At 25.6% G+C, this 14748-nt stretch overlaps 1 protein-coding gene across 1 annotated transcript; it reads left to right on the top strand.

Annotated features, from left to right (window-relative positions):
* Nucleotides 1–10482: 10482 nt before the first annotated feature.
* OCT59_026804 (uncharacterized protein) lies at nt 10483–12710 on the top strand (the record flags this gene model as incomplete). The annotated part of the gene is made up of 8 exons (XM_025326620.2): nt 10483–10515; nt 10605–10697; nt 10789–10860; nt 10937–11062; nt 11154–11174; nt 11269–11421; nt 11511–11918; nt 11995–12710. The coding sequence occupies 8 exons, from the start codon at nt 10483–10485 to the stop codon at nt 12616–12618; spliced, it is 1530 nt and encodes a 509-aa protein (XP_025175276.1). The 3' UTR covers nt 12619–12710.
* Nucleotides 12711–14748: the final 2038 nt, after the last annotated feature.

The raw sequence follows: 14748 nt of genomic DNA on the forward strand, positions 1-14748 counted from the left end.
TCAGCAGTGTCTTACTATGTAAAATCGGGGCAAAAAAAGAAAATAATTATCTGCATCCAATGATCCAATTTCAATGAACTTTTTTTTGTTTTATAGATCTTGATTTCCTCAATAAAATAAAAAATTTATTGAAATTGAAATACTAAATTATAAGAAAATCGTGAAAAAGTATTTCATATTATTATTATAACTAAATTTTAGTAAATCATAAAAAAAGAATTGATTCCTAATTCAGTGATCCAATTTCAATAATTTTTTTTTGTCTTTTAGGTCTTAACCTCTTCTTCACAATAAAAAAAAGTTTGTTAATATTGGACTGCTAGATCGGAAGATAATCACAAGATATATTTTGCCATATCGCTGAATCTAAAAATCGTTGGCAAAATATGTTTTCGCAATTATCTCACGATCTAGAGGCCCAATTTTGACAAAATTTTTTTATTATGTAGAGATTATTGAGATCTAAATAACAAAAAAAAGTTTATCGAAATTGGATCACTGAATCAGAAGATAATTGTCTGCTTTGTTATTAATGGAATCTGATCGTTGTCAGTAAAATATGTTTTTGTGATTATCTCACAACCTAATGGTCCAATTTCAATGAAATTATTTTTATTTTATAAAGGTAATCCAGACTTACAGAACAAAAAAAAGTTCATCAAAATTGGATTATTAGATCATATGATAATTATTTTTATTATTTGCACCAATTTCCCCAATTTTATATAGTAGGACACTGCTGATCTTAACCGAATTAGCAATTAAGCAAAAAAAAATTGTTAATTATATAATTATTTTAATATAATAAACTAATAAAGTATTAAGAAAACTTTTTTAATTTTCTTTTTTTAAAAATTTTTAAGTTTATAACATTCAAACAGATTTAATAATATTATATATTCTAATAAAAAAGAAATTTTTTTTATTAGTATTTAATTAAAAAAATTTAAAATAACAAAAAATCTGACTTAATAATTACCATTTTAAGCTTAGCAAAAATTGTTCATTTCACTAAGTTATATTTATAAAAAAAATTTTATTAAAAGTTTTATTAAAAATTTATGTTTATTTTATATTTTGGTCATATAAAATTACTTTTTATATTTAAGCAAAGTGTTTAGCAAATTGAACCTACCTGTATTTCAATTTCTATGATGTAGGTATATTACATGTAAAGAAAAGTACATTTTATCAGTACTAACTTATAAATTTTTCGTTTTTTTGTTTTCTAACTTTAGAGCGTAATTGCACCACTTTGGTCAAATGAAATCGACTTTCTAAATTAATTAAAAATTGTTCAGCAAGGTCGAAACTACCTATATATTAATTTTCATAAGAGTAAATATAATACTTATAAAGAACGTCACATTTTTCACAATAGTACTAACTTCCGAATTTTTTATTTTTCCGTTTATAACTTTAGAGCGTAATTATACTACTTTAGTCAAATGAAATCGACTTTCTAAATTAATTGAAAATTGTTCAGCAAGGTCGAAACTACTTACATATTAATTTTCATAAGTATAAGTATAATACTTATGGAGAACGTTACGTTTTTCACAATGGTACTAACTTCCGAATTTTTTATTTTTCCGTTTATAACTTTAGAGCGTAATTACACCACTTTAGTCAAATGAAATCGACTTTCTAAATTAATTGAAAATTGTTCAGCAAGGTCAAAACTACTTACATATTAATTTTCATAAGTGTAAGTATAGTACTTGTGGAGAACGTCATATTTTTTATAATAGTATTAACTTTCGAATTTTTCTTTTTTTGTTTACTAACTTTTTTTTATTAATTGAATGTTATTAGTTTATCCTTACAACATATTGTTCATTATAAATCATATTTAAAAGTGTGTTTAAATAAAATATTTTAATAATATATAAATAAATTTTTAATTTTTTGAATAACACTTATTATTTTATATAATATAAATAATTTACATAAAATTTTAATTTGGATTTGCATAGATTTATACTAATTCAGACTAGGAGTATAGATGCGTAGAGTTGATCAATTTTTAGGGGCAAATGTAAAAGTATTTTTTTTTAAAAAAAAAAATTTTCAAGTTACGGTAATTTTTTTTTTTTAATAAAATTTATTTTCTTATAATTTAATCTACTTTTTTTTGTTTATAAATTTTATAATAAAATAAATTCAGGTATATAATTTAAAGATGTTAGCCTTAATTATTTTTTAAAAAATTTTGAATTACAAATATAAGATTTTTATAGCCTTAATTAATTATGAAAAATAAAAATTTTGTGTTATGCCACTTTTTTGAATTACAGTTAACATTTTTAATACAATTTACCCTTTCTATAGCAAATTTTGATATAATAAATCATATAATGCTTAGTATGTCAATTTTCTTTCACTATAATGAAGTAATCAATCAAATTTTTCAAATTCTTTGTTAATTTGCTATAACGAATTTAAGGTGCAAAATGGCTACTTTGTTATATCAAAGGTAGACTGTAAATATGTAAAAAAGAATTTTTTAAGAATATCTATATAATATAAAAAATTATAAAATAAAATAAAGATCGAAAGAATAAATGATTGGAGGTGGAAGGTAGAAAAAATTAGTATTTTTTTTTGTCAAAAAATAATATATATATTTGTAACTATTGATCAATTTTAAACTTATTTTAAATAGGAACTTTTTTACTTTTTTTTAAAATAATTATATCTAAAAATTAGGCAGAAATAAAAAATACCAAATATATAAAATAAATTATGTTTTATATATAATTTATAAGTTCTGATTGATTATAAATATTACTGAATTTGTAAAGTATAAATATACAGTATATGATTTAAAAATGTAACTGGAAAGGTAATAAAATTAATTAGTAAAAAGAAAATTTAAAGTAAAGTAAATTTATATATAAATCTTAAAAATTTTACAGTAACTTCTATTAAAAGTAAGCAGAATTCTGTAGAGCTCTATAGTAATATTTATTATGTAATATTCATTTATTATAAGTCTTAACTTTTTACTTTTATATAATATATAAAATTTTATATTATACCAAATATATTAAAATTTTTCTTTACTCTAAATTCTAAATATTATATAATAAATATTATTAGCATTATATATAATGTTTAAATAGGATTCTGAACATTACTAAAAAAACTCAGATCTGAATTTGTATAAACCTTATAATTAATTTCTGTTTCAAATGTATAAAGTTATATGTAGATTTTAGCCTTAAATTTTGCTATCTCAGAATCCAGTGATTGGATTTTAATAATCTTTAGCTTGTTAAATTCGTCTCATCAAAACGAACATTTTTATATGTAATTCGTCTTTTTAAGTATAATTTTAACGTTTTAGTAATGTTCGGGGTCCTGTTTAAATCTCACTTTTATTCTAAAAAAAAAAATTTATTTATACTGATGATTATTTCAGTTAATTCTAATTAAGATCAAATATATTACATAATTCAATAAACTTATAAAGTAAAGTGAGTGCTGGAAAAAAAAGACCAAAATTGAAATTTTTTTCAAAAAAAAGGTTATAAGTAAAATAAATGTAGATTTAATCATCTGATTCAGAATATTTATTATTTTTGAAAAAATTTTTTGTCGATTTAATCTCTTTTCTCAACATTTATTTTAAGTAGACAAAAATACACATATTATACAATTTTTGAAAAGTATATATATATATTTTTTTTTTATTAAATTTAAGCATTATACAAAAAAAATAAAATCTAATTATTTAGTCTTATAATTGGTATGATTGTTTTACTATAAGTACATATTAATATTTAATTTTAAGAAAATGTACTTAAATTCCTTTATTTTATATATAATTTTCTGATCTTTACTAAATTTTTTAATTTTTAATTTTTCTTTATATACCTATTGTAAAACTTTAAAAATTATATAATATGTGTATTTTTACTTGCTTTACAATTTTATTTAGTATATCGAAAAGGATTTAAAATACCATTTTTGACTTTTATATGGGAATGTGATATTTGCAAATGTGATTCAGTGATTAAATAAATTCAATTTGATTAATAATTTTTTAAAAGTAAATAATTGATAATTATAACAAATAGTAACTTAATTTTTTAATTTAAAATGTTTTTTTATTTATTAATTTTAGAAATATAAAATTACTGCTATTTGATGCATCTTAAGACGTAATTCAGAGAAAAAAAATAAAATCAAAAAAAGGTATTATTTCATAATCTAGTGATTAGATTTTAATAATTCTTCTACTAATTAGTAACTAGCAATACCCTCTTCAAAATAAAAAAAAAGATATTTAAAATTGGACTGATATATCACAAGATAATTGCAACTCATAATTTTTTTGAATAGTAAAAGATTTATCTGAAACTTCAGAAAATTTACCTGGAAAAAATCCTTTTTTATAATTATATTGTGATATACTAATCCAATTTAATTATTTTTTTTTTTGTTTTAAAGAGTACATTAAAAGTTATAAACTCAAAAAAAAATTATCAAAATCCAATTACTGGATCATAAGATAATGCTTTTTTTTGGTTTTAATTTTTTTTTTTCTGAATTTATATAGTAATTTTCTGTAGTTTTAGGTGGATTACACCTTAATAATAAGAAAAATCTGATAAAATAAAAATTGTTCTTTTACAAATATTATATGATAGAATATTTTATAAAATCTAAAAATTTATAAATTAATATAACTTTCTATTTATCAATTTTAGAGATATGATTTTATTACCATTAATAAATATATTTTAATAATAAAAAGAATGAATTTAGTAAATCTAATTTTATCTTTCTATAATTACTAGATCTTAAGATATCTTAAAAATTCAAAGGAAAAATTTTTTAAATTAGTTAAGTATTGTGCCTAAATTTTTGAAATTAATTTTAATCTTTATTGCAAAAAATTAATATAACTTTGTATTTATAAAACTAAAATTAATTATAAGATTTATATAAAATATAACTTAAATTTTTTTAAGTATTATTTGGGATTCTATTATATCCATTTGTTATATATACTATATATATAATTTATTAAATACTTAAAATTAATTAAATTCTACTATTTTTTTTTTTTTGCAAGGTAGTGCAATTCATGAGTTTATTAGTTACATAATAGTAGTACAGAAATTTCTGATATATACATAACTAATCTATTAAAACTCTGAACCAGTTTCCCATCCTATAGATTGCTCCTGTGCCCTACCATCACCAATATGAAATTCACCTATATTCTCCTATAGTAGCTATTAGATTATATAGGATTATTATTATCATATGGCTTCAGTATGTGCTTTCACTACCCTCTAAACAAAAGAAAAAGGATTATATCTGTATTTGTACATCTTGATATTATTATATACCTTCCAAATTACCCTGTTTCCTTCTCTAATAAACTGATTTACATATTGCCTTGTTTTTTCAAAAGCAATTGACCATTGTTCATTATGTTTGAGAATTCTCCTTCCCTTTAAATCATATGTATCACCTTCTACTTACTGAGTTGGAATCCGTTCATATGCAATATGTTGGTTTGCTGGTATTTTCTATTAAATTCTACTATTTTTATCAAAAAGAACAATAAATTTCTGATATTGAGTTTTATATAATAAGTAAATTATTAAGAAAACAATACTTTATTTAATAATACTAAATACTTTTAAAAGTAAATATTTTTGGTTGTAAAATTATTTCTTCTTTTACAAGGTTTATTTTATTTGATTTTATTATATTTACAATTTCTTTATTATTATTATTATTTAACAATTATAAAATAGTTTCACTTATTACAGTTTCAGCATGAAATGAGTTAATGTCTGTAGTACATTTTTGCAAAAATAGCATTTATCAAATACTTGTAGAACGGGAAAACATTTTTTGTAGAAAATGTCTGGAGCATATTGCGATATCATTTCCAAAAATGGTGTAGCCTGCTTGCCACTCTTAATGGATCACGTGAGTGCAAAATTTTGTTGGTGAAATCGACATACATTTTATTCATCACTGTTTATATTTCATCTGAGGACTCGACTTTCTAGCGACCAAAGCAATTGACAAAATTATAAATACTTGTCAAAATTAAATGCAATTAATAATTTTGAAGTTTTGTATATACAACAGATCTGTCAGGCTGTCGCACGGGTACAGGAATAGTAAGTTTTTACATCACACATTATCTGTAATAAACATTTTAAAATGCTTTATATCAAACAATAATTTTTTAATTATTACGCAAATTTTATTTCACAAACACATAAAAAAAAAATAAGTATAAAGAAAAAATCATATGAAAGAAAAGATTAAAGCATAAAAAACTAAGTCGAAATTCTTAAGAAATCACGAATTCAAAAAAGAAAAAATAAATGTATAATTATAGACATTCGATAAATACATAATAAAAATAGAATTATTACTTAACACATAACGATAATCTTTTACGTAAACGGGTAATCGAAAAAAAAATACGAAAATCGAATATAAAAATAAAAATTTGATGTATTTCGAAAGGACAGTGATATACAGTACAGCAATGTTCAAGTACTGTAAGCCCTCCTACCCACCCCACTGCCCTTATTAGATCGGATGCATATGTTAAAGGTTGGAACAAATGGAGGTTCCTTGGCGATCTCGGTGATTTCTTGCTGCACTTTATGCCAGTAGGTACGATCGCCGTGATGTTTTCCGAGCTCTCTTCCCAACATCTCTCTCGTAGACTTAACTGTTCGCGACACATTAGTAAAAATGAAGAAACATAATTATTTTCCTCTCTCTTTTTAAATATATACTAAAAGATGTAATTTACTTACGACGTGGATCGAGAACATTCCTCCAGCTAAATTAAAAAGAGTATTAAAGTTAAATTGCCTTTTTTTTAACGACTTTATTTATTAAATTAAACTTACCGATCATTTATCTTATTGGAAGTATGTCAAAACAGTTCAGACTGGTGTCATGATTTCTTTATCGAAATTAACAATAATTGCATCAATTTACAAGAGAAAAACCAAAACATGTTTTTTAATAATTTATTTTTTTTTGAAAAGAAATTGATAAATAAAAGGTATTGTATATCGTTATGTTAATATCTTTTTTTTTTTAATAAAATATTTGATTCGTTATTTTTTTTTAAAAAAAATTTCATAAAAAATCCACCTATTTATTTTGATTTTTATCTATATGATTAATATAAAAAACATTTTTGGTGAATTTTTTCTTGTTTTCTTTTTTTGATTATCGGAGCTTATATTCCGAATTCTTAATCAAAAAAACGAAAAAGGGGACCAGATGAATCCAAAAAAAGAAAATATTTCTTTGTCTTTGTATTTGATATGTACGTACGTGTCCATTATTCCTAAAGTTATTATAATAAACTCGCAAAGTAATTGAAAACTTGTATAATTTTAGCTAAACTAGAAAGGCTATTCACTGATTAAAGGATTGAGGCTAATGAATCAAACGAATTTGGTGAATCTATAATTCAAAAATGGGAGAATGCAATGAAAAACAATCCAAGAATGGATATTTATTGATTTCAAATTGAGACTCTACGCTTTCATTATTTTTGCGCAGTGCATAATTAGTAATACGTGATTGGTTGATTGATGATAGTGCATAATTAGTTGTACGTGATTGGTTGATTGATGATCAAACTTTTTAATATGGACTCTACGCGATCCCTATTTGTATAATCTAAAAGGAAAGGATGTTATTGATTTAGATCAGGAACTACTTTAAATTTAACAAATATGAGTTTATTGATTATATTGATTATGATTGATTATGCACAATATACGGCAAATTATAAAATTTTATAGTTCTTTTTTCCTCCGGAATTCCGGAAAATTCCAAGTTTGGTTTATCATTCAGGATCTCAATTAATTACTGTAAACGTAATTGCTATTTATCATTACCCCGTATATTAACGATTTGTTTGGTTTATGAAAAAAAAAAATAATAAATAATTATTGGATGGGAAAAGAGAATAAGAGATATCGGTCTTCGACCATCCAATAACTGAGTTATAGTTCAGTCATTAGGAATACTGCATTGACCATTAGGAATTAATGTTACTAATAATTGGATGTCTCATAAATATATTGGTCATTAAAATCCCGCATACAGTATTCCTAATTAATAATATTTATTCTATTTTCGTTTTTCCGAAATCCGGATTCCGAAAATACTCTTCTCATTGAAGATAATACATGATTAATAGTATTGTTATTTTATTATATTTCAAATTACTCAATGTATCCATTTGACTTTCTAAAAAGAAAATTATTTTTATTGATCACGATTTATTGAAGCATTACAGCGGATTTTCAAGATCAAAAAGGAGGCTTAACTGTAAAAAAATATTTTATTCCATTTATTCTAATAAAAGAATTAAAAGAATTATCTTTTTATAAAATCAATATAAAAAGATTTCCGGCATATATTGTTTTTAAAATACTATATATACAGTACTATATATTTCTTTATATACCTCCGATGTTGTATAGTATAGTGTAAAAAAACCATTCTGTATAGATAAATGCTATACTGTATAATTGTATAAATAAAAACTATATTGTATAGATAAATGCTATACTGTATGGATAAATGCTATACTGTATAAAAAAACTATATTGTATTGTATAGATAAAAATTATACTGTATAGATAAAAAATTGTACTGTATAGTAAAAAATTATACTGTATAGATTTTCGTCAACTATACAAATATATCATACTCAACCGTAAATATGTTGTTTATGAAAATTTTTTTTTATACGCAGATTTATTAGATAGCGCATATGTTTTGGTCAATTGGTCAAATTATGATAAGAAAGAAAGATTATCCTGGACTGGGATATCTCTTTTTTTGTCATATCGGCGCATGTCAACCGAACATAGTAAATTAATTAGAGAACCATTTCTATAATAAATTTATGACATGTGAGCAAATCCGCAGTTATGTACACTGTAATTTATATTATCGATGAAGATAAATGTATATATTTTTATATAATTTATTTTAATCGGGAAGGAGATGTCAGGAAGGAGATGATAGAAAAGACTGAAATTACTTTATTAATATTTTGAAGTGATTATCTTGCAATATGTTACCTAGTCCCCGTACTCCCATGCTCTCGTGCTCCTAAAATAATTGGTTTTTAAAAATAAACCAACCAAAATTTAGATACGTACAGTATATCTTGCAATTACATATAATTATACTGTAGTATTAAAACAATAGTTGGAAAAAGCAACCCTATTTTAATTTTTTATTTTTTAAAAAATAATGAAAGTTACATATTATCTATGAGAGATCTACTAAATATTTATAATAATAATCCTTATCTGTTATGCTCGATTTGAGCAATGAGTTTGGTGAAATAAAACAAACAAAATCTTAGCAATTGAGGAAAATCGTCGGTTTAAATGCAATTTCTTTTATCACCATCATCATTACCACAACCATTACCAATCACAACTACTCTTACCTCTATCATACGGATACTATCTGCAGCCAGTTGCTAGTTTGATGTTAGATCCGCTCAAAACTGTATGATAAAAAATAATACAACATTGGAGCAGGGACGATGATTTTATGTGATTGCATAATTTCACATAAAACGAATAATATATGCGATAATGCATAATTTAGTTTTATCACAGCATAATATCGCATAATTTATACCTCCTATATTAAAAACGCATATTCCGCAGTAAAATACCAGTTTTTTCTTCCGCCGTTATCAGAATTATTTTGTGATGTCATGGTTGTAATTTCCACGTGATTACAAAAATAAATTCACATTTTTATGAACGGATGAAGCATTTTTTCGAATAATATGCACATTTCGTCAAATAATATCACATAATGTGAAGTTTTTTTGAAAAAAATTAAATCGCATAATTTTGTTTTAGCACATAAATAATTTGTGTTTTATCACATCATAAAATTATCGTCCCTGCATTGGAGGTATATATCATATTTAATATCGTTTAACCGTCTAAGCATAGTTTCCCATCAAAAATAATGTCTCTCTTTCTTATTTGCCCAATGGAAATCTTCATTTCTGATTCTAGTAATTAAACAAAACAAAAAATATATTGTAGATATTACGATACGCGACTGGCAATACAATTTCACTCGCTAAATTTCTAAAAAAAGAAATTCAAATTTTTTTTAGGATTACACAAATATTCAAATATTCTCACACTAGCAAAAATATCGACCTTGATAGGTTTGGGGTATGCATCTAAGAAGACTAGTCGTATCAATACTTTTCACACGTTTTACCTCCATCACTTTCGAGTTTCGACACGCGATAATCTTGTGGAACATGTTTTTATTTAAATAATGATTTTCGCGATTTTCTGATGGGAATTGATTCTCACTGATTGTAACCTCGTAATTGATTTTTGCCAATTTCTCGTTGTTGTCTTTTGTCTTTTTCAAGTTTTTTCAACTCTACCACGTATCCGTCAAGAAAAAATGTCTGCATACACTCTCAAGCACGTCGTATCGGTATGGACAAAATATTTTATCGTTTATGAAATTATATTTTATTCGCGTTATTTTCACACTATTGAAACGTGTATTTCATTTCACTAAAGTTACCCACAAAACAAGCCACCCGTTTTTATAGTGTTTGTTTCAATAATTATGATACTGTCAATACAGCTTTTGCCGTTGTCGGAGGTCGTTATGTAAGTATATCATTTTGATAAAAATTGTAACGTGTATTTTGTCCTTATTAATCTTAATAGCTTTCTATATTATAATTTTTTTATTTTTTAGGTTTTAGTTGCTCGCCTCGATAGCGAAAAGTCGGTAGCTTTAAACGTTACACAAAAATACTTTGACGAAAATGTAAATTGTTTAAACTTCCTTGTGTAATTTTTTTTTTTTTTGTGGTTTTTAGTATAACTTTTCATTTATAATGCAGGAAAAGGAAGATTTATATTGCTGTGCATGGACTATCGACCCAATATTTGGTGCACCGCTTCTCGCCGTGGCAGGATTCACTGCCGTTATTAAAATTATAAATACGTCGGTTGGGTCCGTCACGAAGGTATAATAAAATTTTTATATTACGAATTGATTTAATTAAAGATAAACTGCTTGTATAACCAAATATTTCGTTAAATTTTTTATACTCATAGACCCTTCAAGGGCATGGAGGCGTAAGTTCAATATAATTTGACTTTATCTGATTAAACATTATAATGAATCTTTATAAAGTTTAAATTTTTTAAATTGTTTAATAATATAATATAGGAGATACATGAAATGAAGGTCCACCCCAGGGACCCATCTTTACTTTTCTCGGTTAGTAAAGATCTATCTATACGTTTGTGGAATCTTCGCACTATGCAGGCCGTCGCTAATTTCGCCGGTGAGGGCGGCCACCGTGAGGCGCCGCTAAGTATCGTAAGCATTGTAACGTTTCTTTATCATCAAGATCATTTCTTTTTAGATGTATTCTTTACTAAACTATTTTTAAAATCTTAATTCTTTAGGATATGCATCTATCGGGAGACTTTTTTGCGTCTTCCGGAATGGATCACACGATAAAAATCTGGTCGTTGTGTACACCAATAATGAAGAACGCAATAAATTCTTCACCTTCAACTACAAATTCAAGACTTTCATCGGCGTCTACGTCGTCTACGTCGTCTCGTGCCTCCTCATGTTGTTCGTCGAACAGCGCGCTGTTAAAGGCAGTGACCGTGCACTATCCCATATTTTCAACAGCCGGAGTACACGGCAACTTTGTGGATTGTATAAGATGGTACGGCGATCTCTTACTGACGAGATGTGCCAATGATGCGAAGATTCTGCTTTGGAAGCCTGATGTAAAATTAGAGCCTTCCGATAATTCTAATGTCACAACAGTGGTCGTAGGTGGACCAGCTGCCGTTAGTAAGGTAAGAATAAGTGATATAACTTTAATTTTATCTAATAAAATTAATAATATTTCTTTCTTTGGATTCAACTTTCTAGAGACAATCAAATTTCAAAATAATTTGTGAATTCGAATTTATTCATTGTGATCTTTGGTTCCTTCGCTTTGGAATGTCGTATGACTGTCAAACGCTTGCAACAGGGAATCAAGCAGGAAAAATTTATTTATGGGATATGAAGGATGTCTTCGATTACAGTGACTACTATGTCGAAAAGAAAAGATTAGAAAATCAAGTGATAAAAAAGGAAAAAGCTTCTGTAAAAAATAAAAAAAGTAACAAAAAGACTAATAAGAAGACGAATAAAAAAGCCAATAATAAGATTAATAATAAGAATAATGATAAAACTAATGATGATAGGGCAAGTAGTTATGTATCAGCAAATGGAAGTGGTTTACGCAAGGAACCTATTATCCTTAGTTCAGCATGTGACAGCACAATTCGACAAGTTAATTTTTCAAGGGATAAACAATGGATTGCAGCGGTTTGTGACAATGGTTCCTTTTGGTGTTGGAAAGCTGGTAGTAAAGGTGTTGGTAGTAGCGTAATTAATGATAATAGCGTAATTCATGATAATAGCGTAACTCATGATAATAGCACAATTCAACAAACAGCCATTAAACTTGAAGAAAACCTTAGCATGTTTGAAAAATTGCGTGTTTGAAAATTAGCATGTAAATTTAAATCCTGTATTATAGTTAGTTGTTCATTTAAAAGTATAAAAAAAAAAATAAATCATCTTTATCATCTATTATTAAAGAGTATTTTTATAAAAACCATAAACTTTCCTTTATAAATAATAAAAACATATCAGATTATTCAGAAATGTTCTTTAACTAAATTAAGCATTTTTTTGATTTTGTAAACATTTGCTTTATACTCACTCAATCACACTCGTCTGTTCTCTATATAATGTCAATTTATTTGTATAAAGTCTGCCGATATACCGACGATAATCTGAATCTACCGAGTATAATCATAAACTACTTGTTATGTTGTTATGTTAGTACAGAATTTAATAGTATTTGGACTAAAACGAGGTTTGCATAACAGATAGTGCAACATAATTTATTTACTCTCAATTTTGATATGAATACCGGGGTATTGCTAAACATCGCCTTTACCAGCATTAGGATGGCATTTTGGGTGGAGTTATATTCATATTCTTAATTCTGCCCCTAGTTCCATCCTAATGCTGGTAAAGGTGATAATCTCCCAGACGATGTTTAGTAATTTTCATATTTATTTAATAATAATTTTTTTTTGCTTATAAGAACTGGATAACATGATGGAGACTATCCGTTCAAATTTTTTAACCAGACTTAATTTTTACATGTACACGAGAAATTGAATTTAGATAATGGATACATAAAGATCTGATTGGCAGTTCTCAATTTTTAGTCCCATTCGTCTTAGAGGATCGCTGGAGGTTTCCTTAGATAACATTAAGAACAAAAAGCAATCCTTTATTTTGGACACAACACTATGCATAGATGGTGCATGTCAGCTATCATCGACGCTTTTCCAATAAATTTATCAGAGCGAAAAGAGAGGGAATAAGTCATAGCATATCAAAGAAAATACAATATCCCTAGAACGGTTTAACTTACGATATCAAAACATCAAAGGTGAGAATAGTGAACTTTGTAACAGTTATTTTACATTATGATATGTTAACCAAAAGACGTGAATAAATTATGAAATTTATCTTCCAATTCATAAAATTCTTTCAATTCATAAAATATAAGTAAAAAATATGTTTCTTTTGATTGTGAAGGTATGATTTATTTTATATTTAGTGCAATTATAGTTTAAAATGTAGACGAGAATAATTATTATTGAAAATTAAAGGGGTAAAGGTAAATTATTGAAGAATTGCAATACGATAAAAAAAAAAAAATACATAAATAAAGAAATAAAAAGAAATAAAAGAAATAAAAGAAATAAAAGAAATAAAAGAAATAAAAGAAATAAATGAATAGAATTTAAACCTATTACTGTTTAAAGTTAAAATAATAATTTTAAACCCAGGAATGTCTCAGTAGATTGAGAAGGGTTAATATTAGTCAATGTGTAAGATAAGGTATTTCAATAGCCTGTTGACGACGGCTAAAGAAAGAAGGAAAAATATTGTAGTTATGAGAATTGCTCTCAGCTACAACCGTAAAGGAGCTTGTTGAAGTTGTTGATACTGTAAAATTCTTCAACTTCTATATACATTTTAAGTTTGTTATCATACTTTTTAAAAGTATCCCCTATTGCATTAATTCAGCATTAATGCGAATAATACGAATTACTAATGGGGAATAGACAGTTTTCATGTTATTGGGAAAGTTGGTCAAGGATCTACAAGATCTTTTGCCCAATGAACATTGGTCAAGGATCTGAAGTTGAACTATTATGTATGAAACAAATAAAATAATGAACGTAAGACAATAATGGGTTAATGACTGCGGATAAGTTGGTTGGCGATTTAATAGGACGAGATTTTGTGAGATTGATATGAGGTTAAGTTTAAGGAAGTTTTGGATGTTCATGAATTTGTTGTGAGGATTGTGAGGTTTGCAAGGTTGCGACAAGGTTGCGAGAGTTGCAAGGATTGAGGATTGTGAGGTTTTGCGAGAGTTGCGAGGATTTTGAGAGGTTCGTGAAGTTCGAGAGTTTGTTCTTATGAATTTCGGGAGGTTTTGTTATGGTTATGAGATAATTGAAAGAGTTGTTAAGGATTGTAAAGGTTAATTAATGAAGGTTTGTACTTTGTAGAGTCAAGAAATAATTTAAATAATAATTTAAA

Source organism: Rhizophagus irregularis, chromosome 6 (assembly GCF_026210795.1).
Source record: "Rhizophagus irregularis chromosome 6, complete sequence".
Lineage (NCBI taxonomy): Eukaryota > Fungi > Glomeromycota > Glomeromycetes > Glomerales > Glomeraceae > Rhizophagus > Rhizophagus irregularis.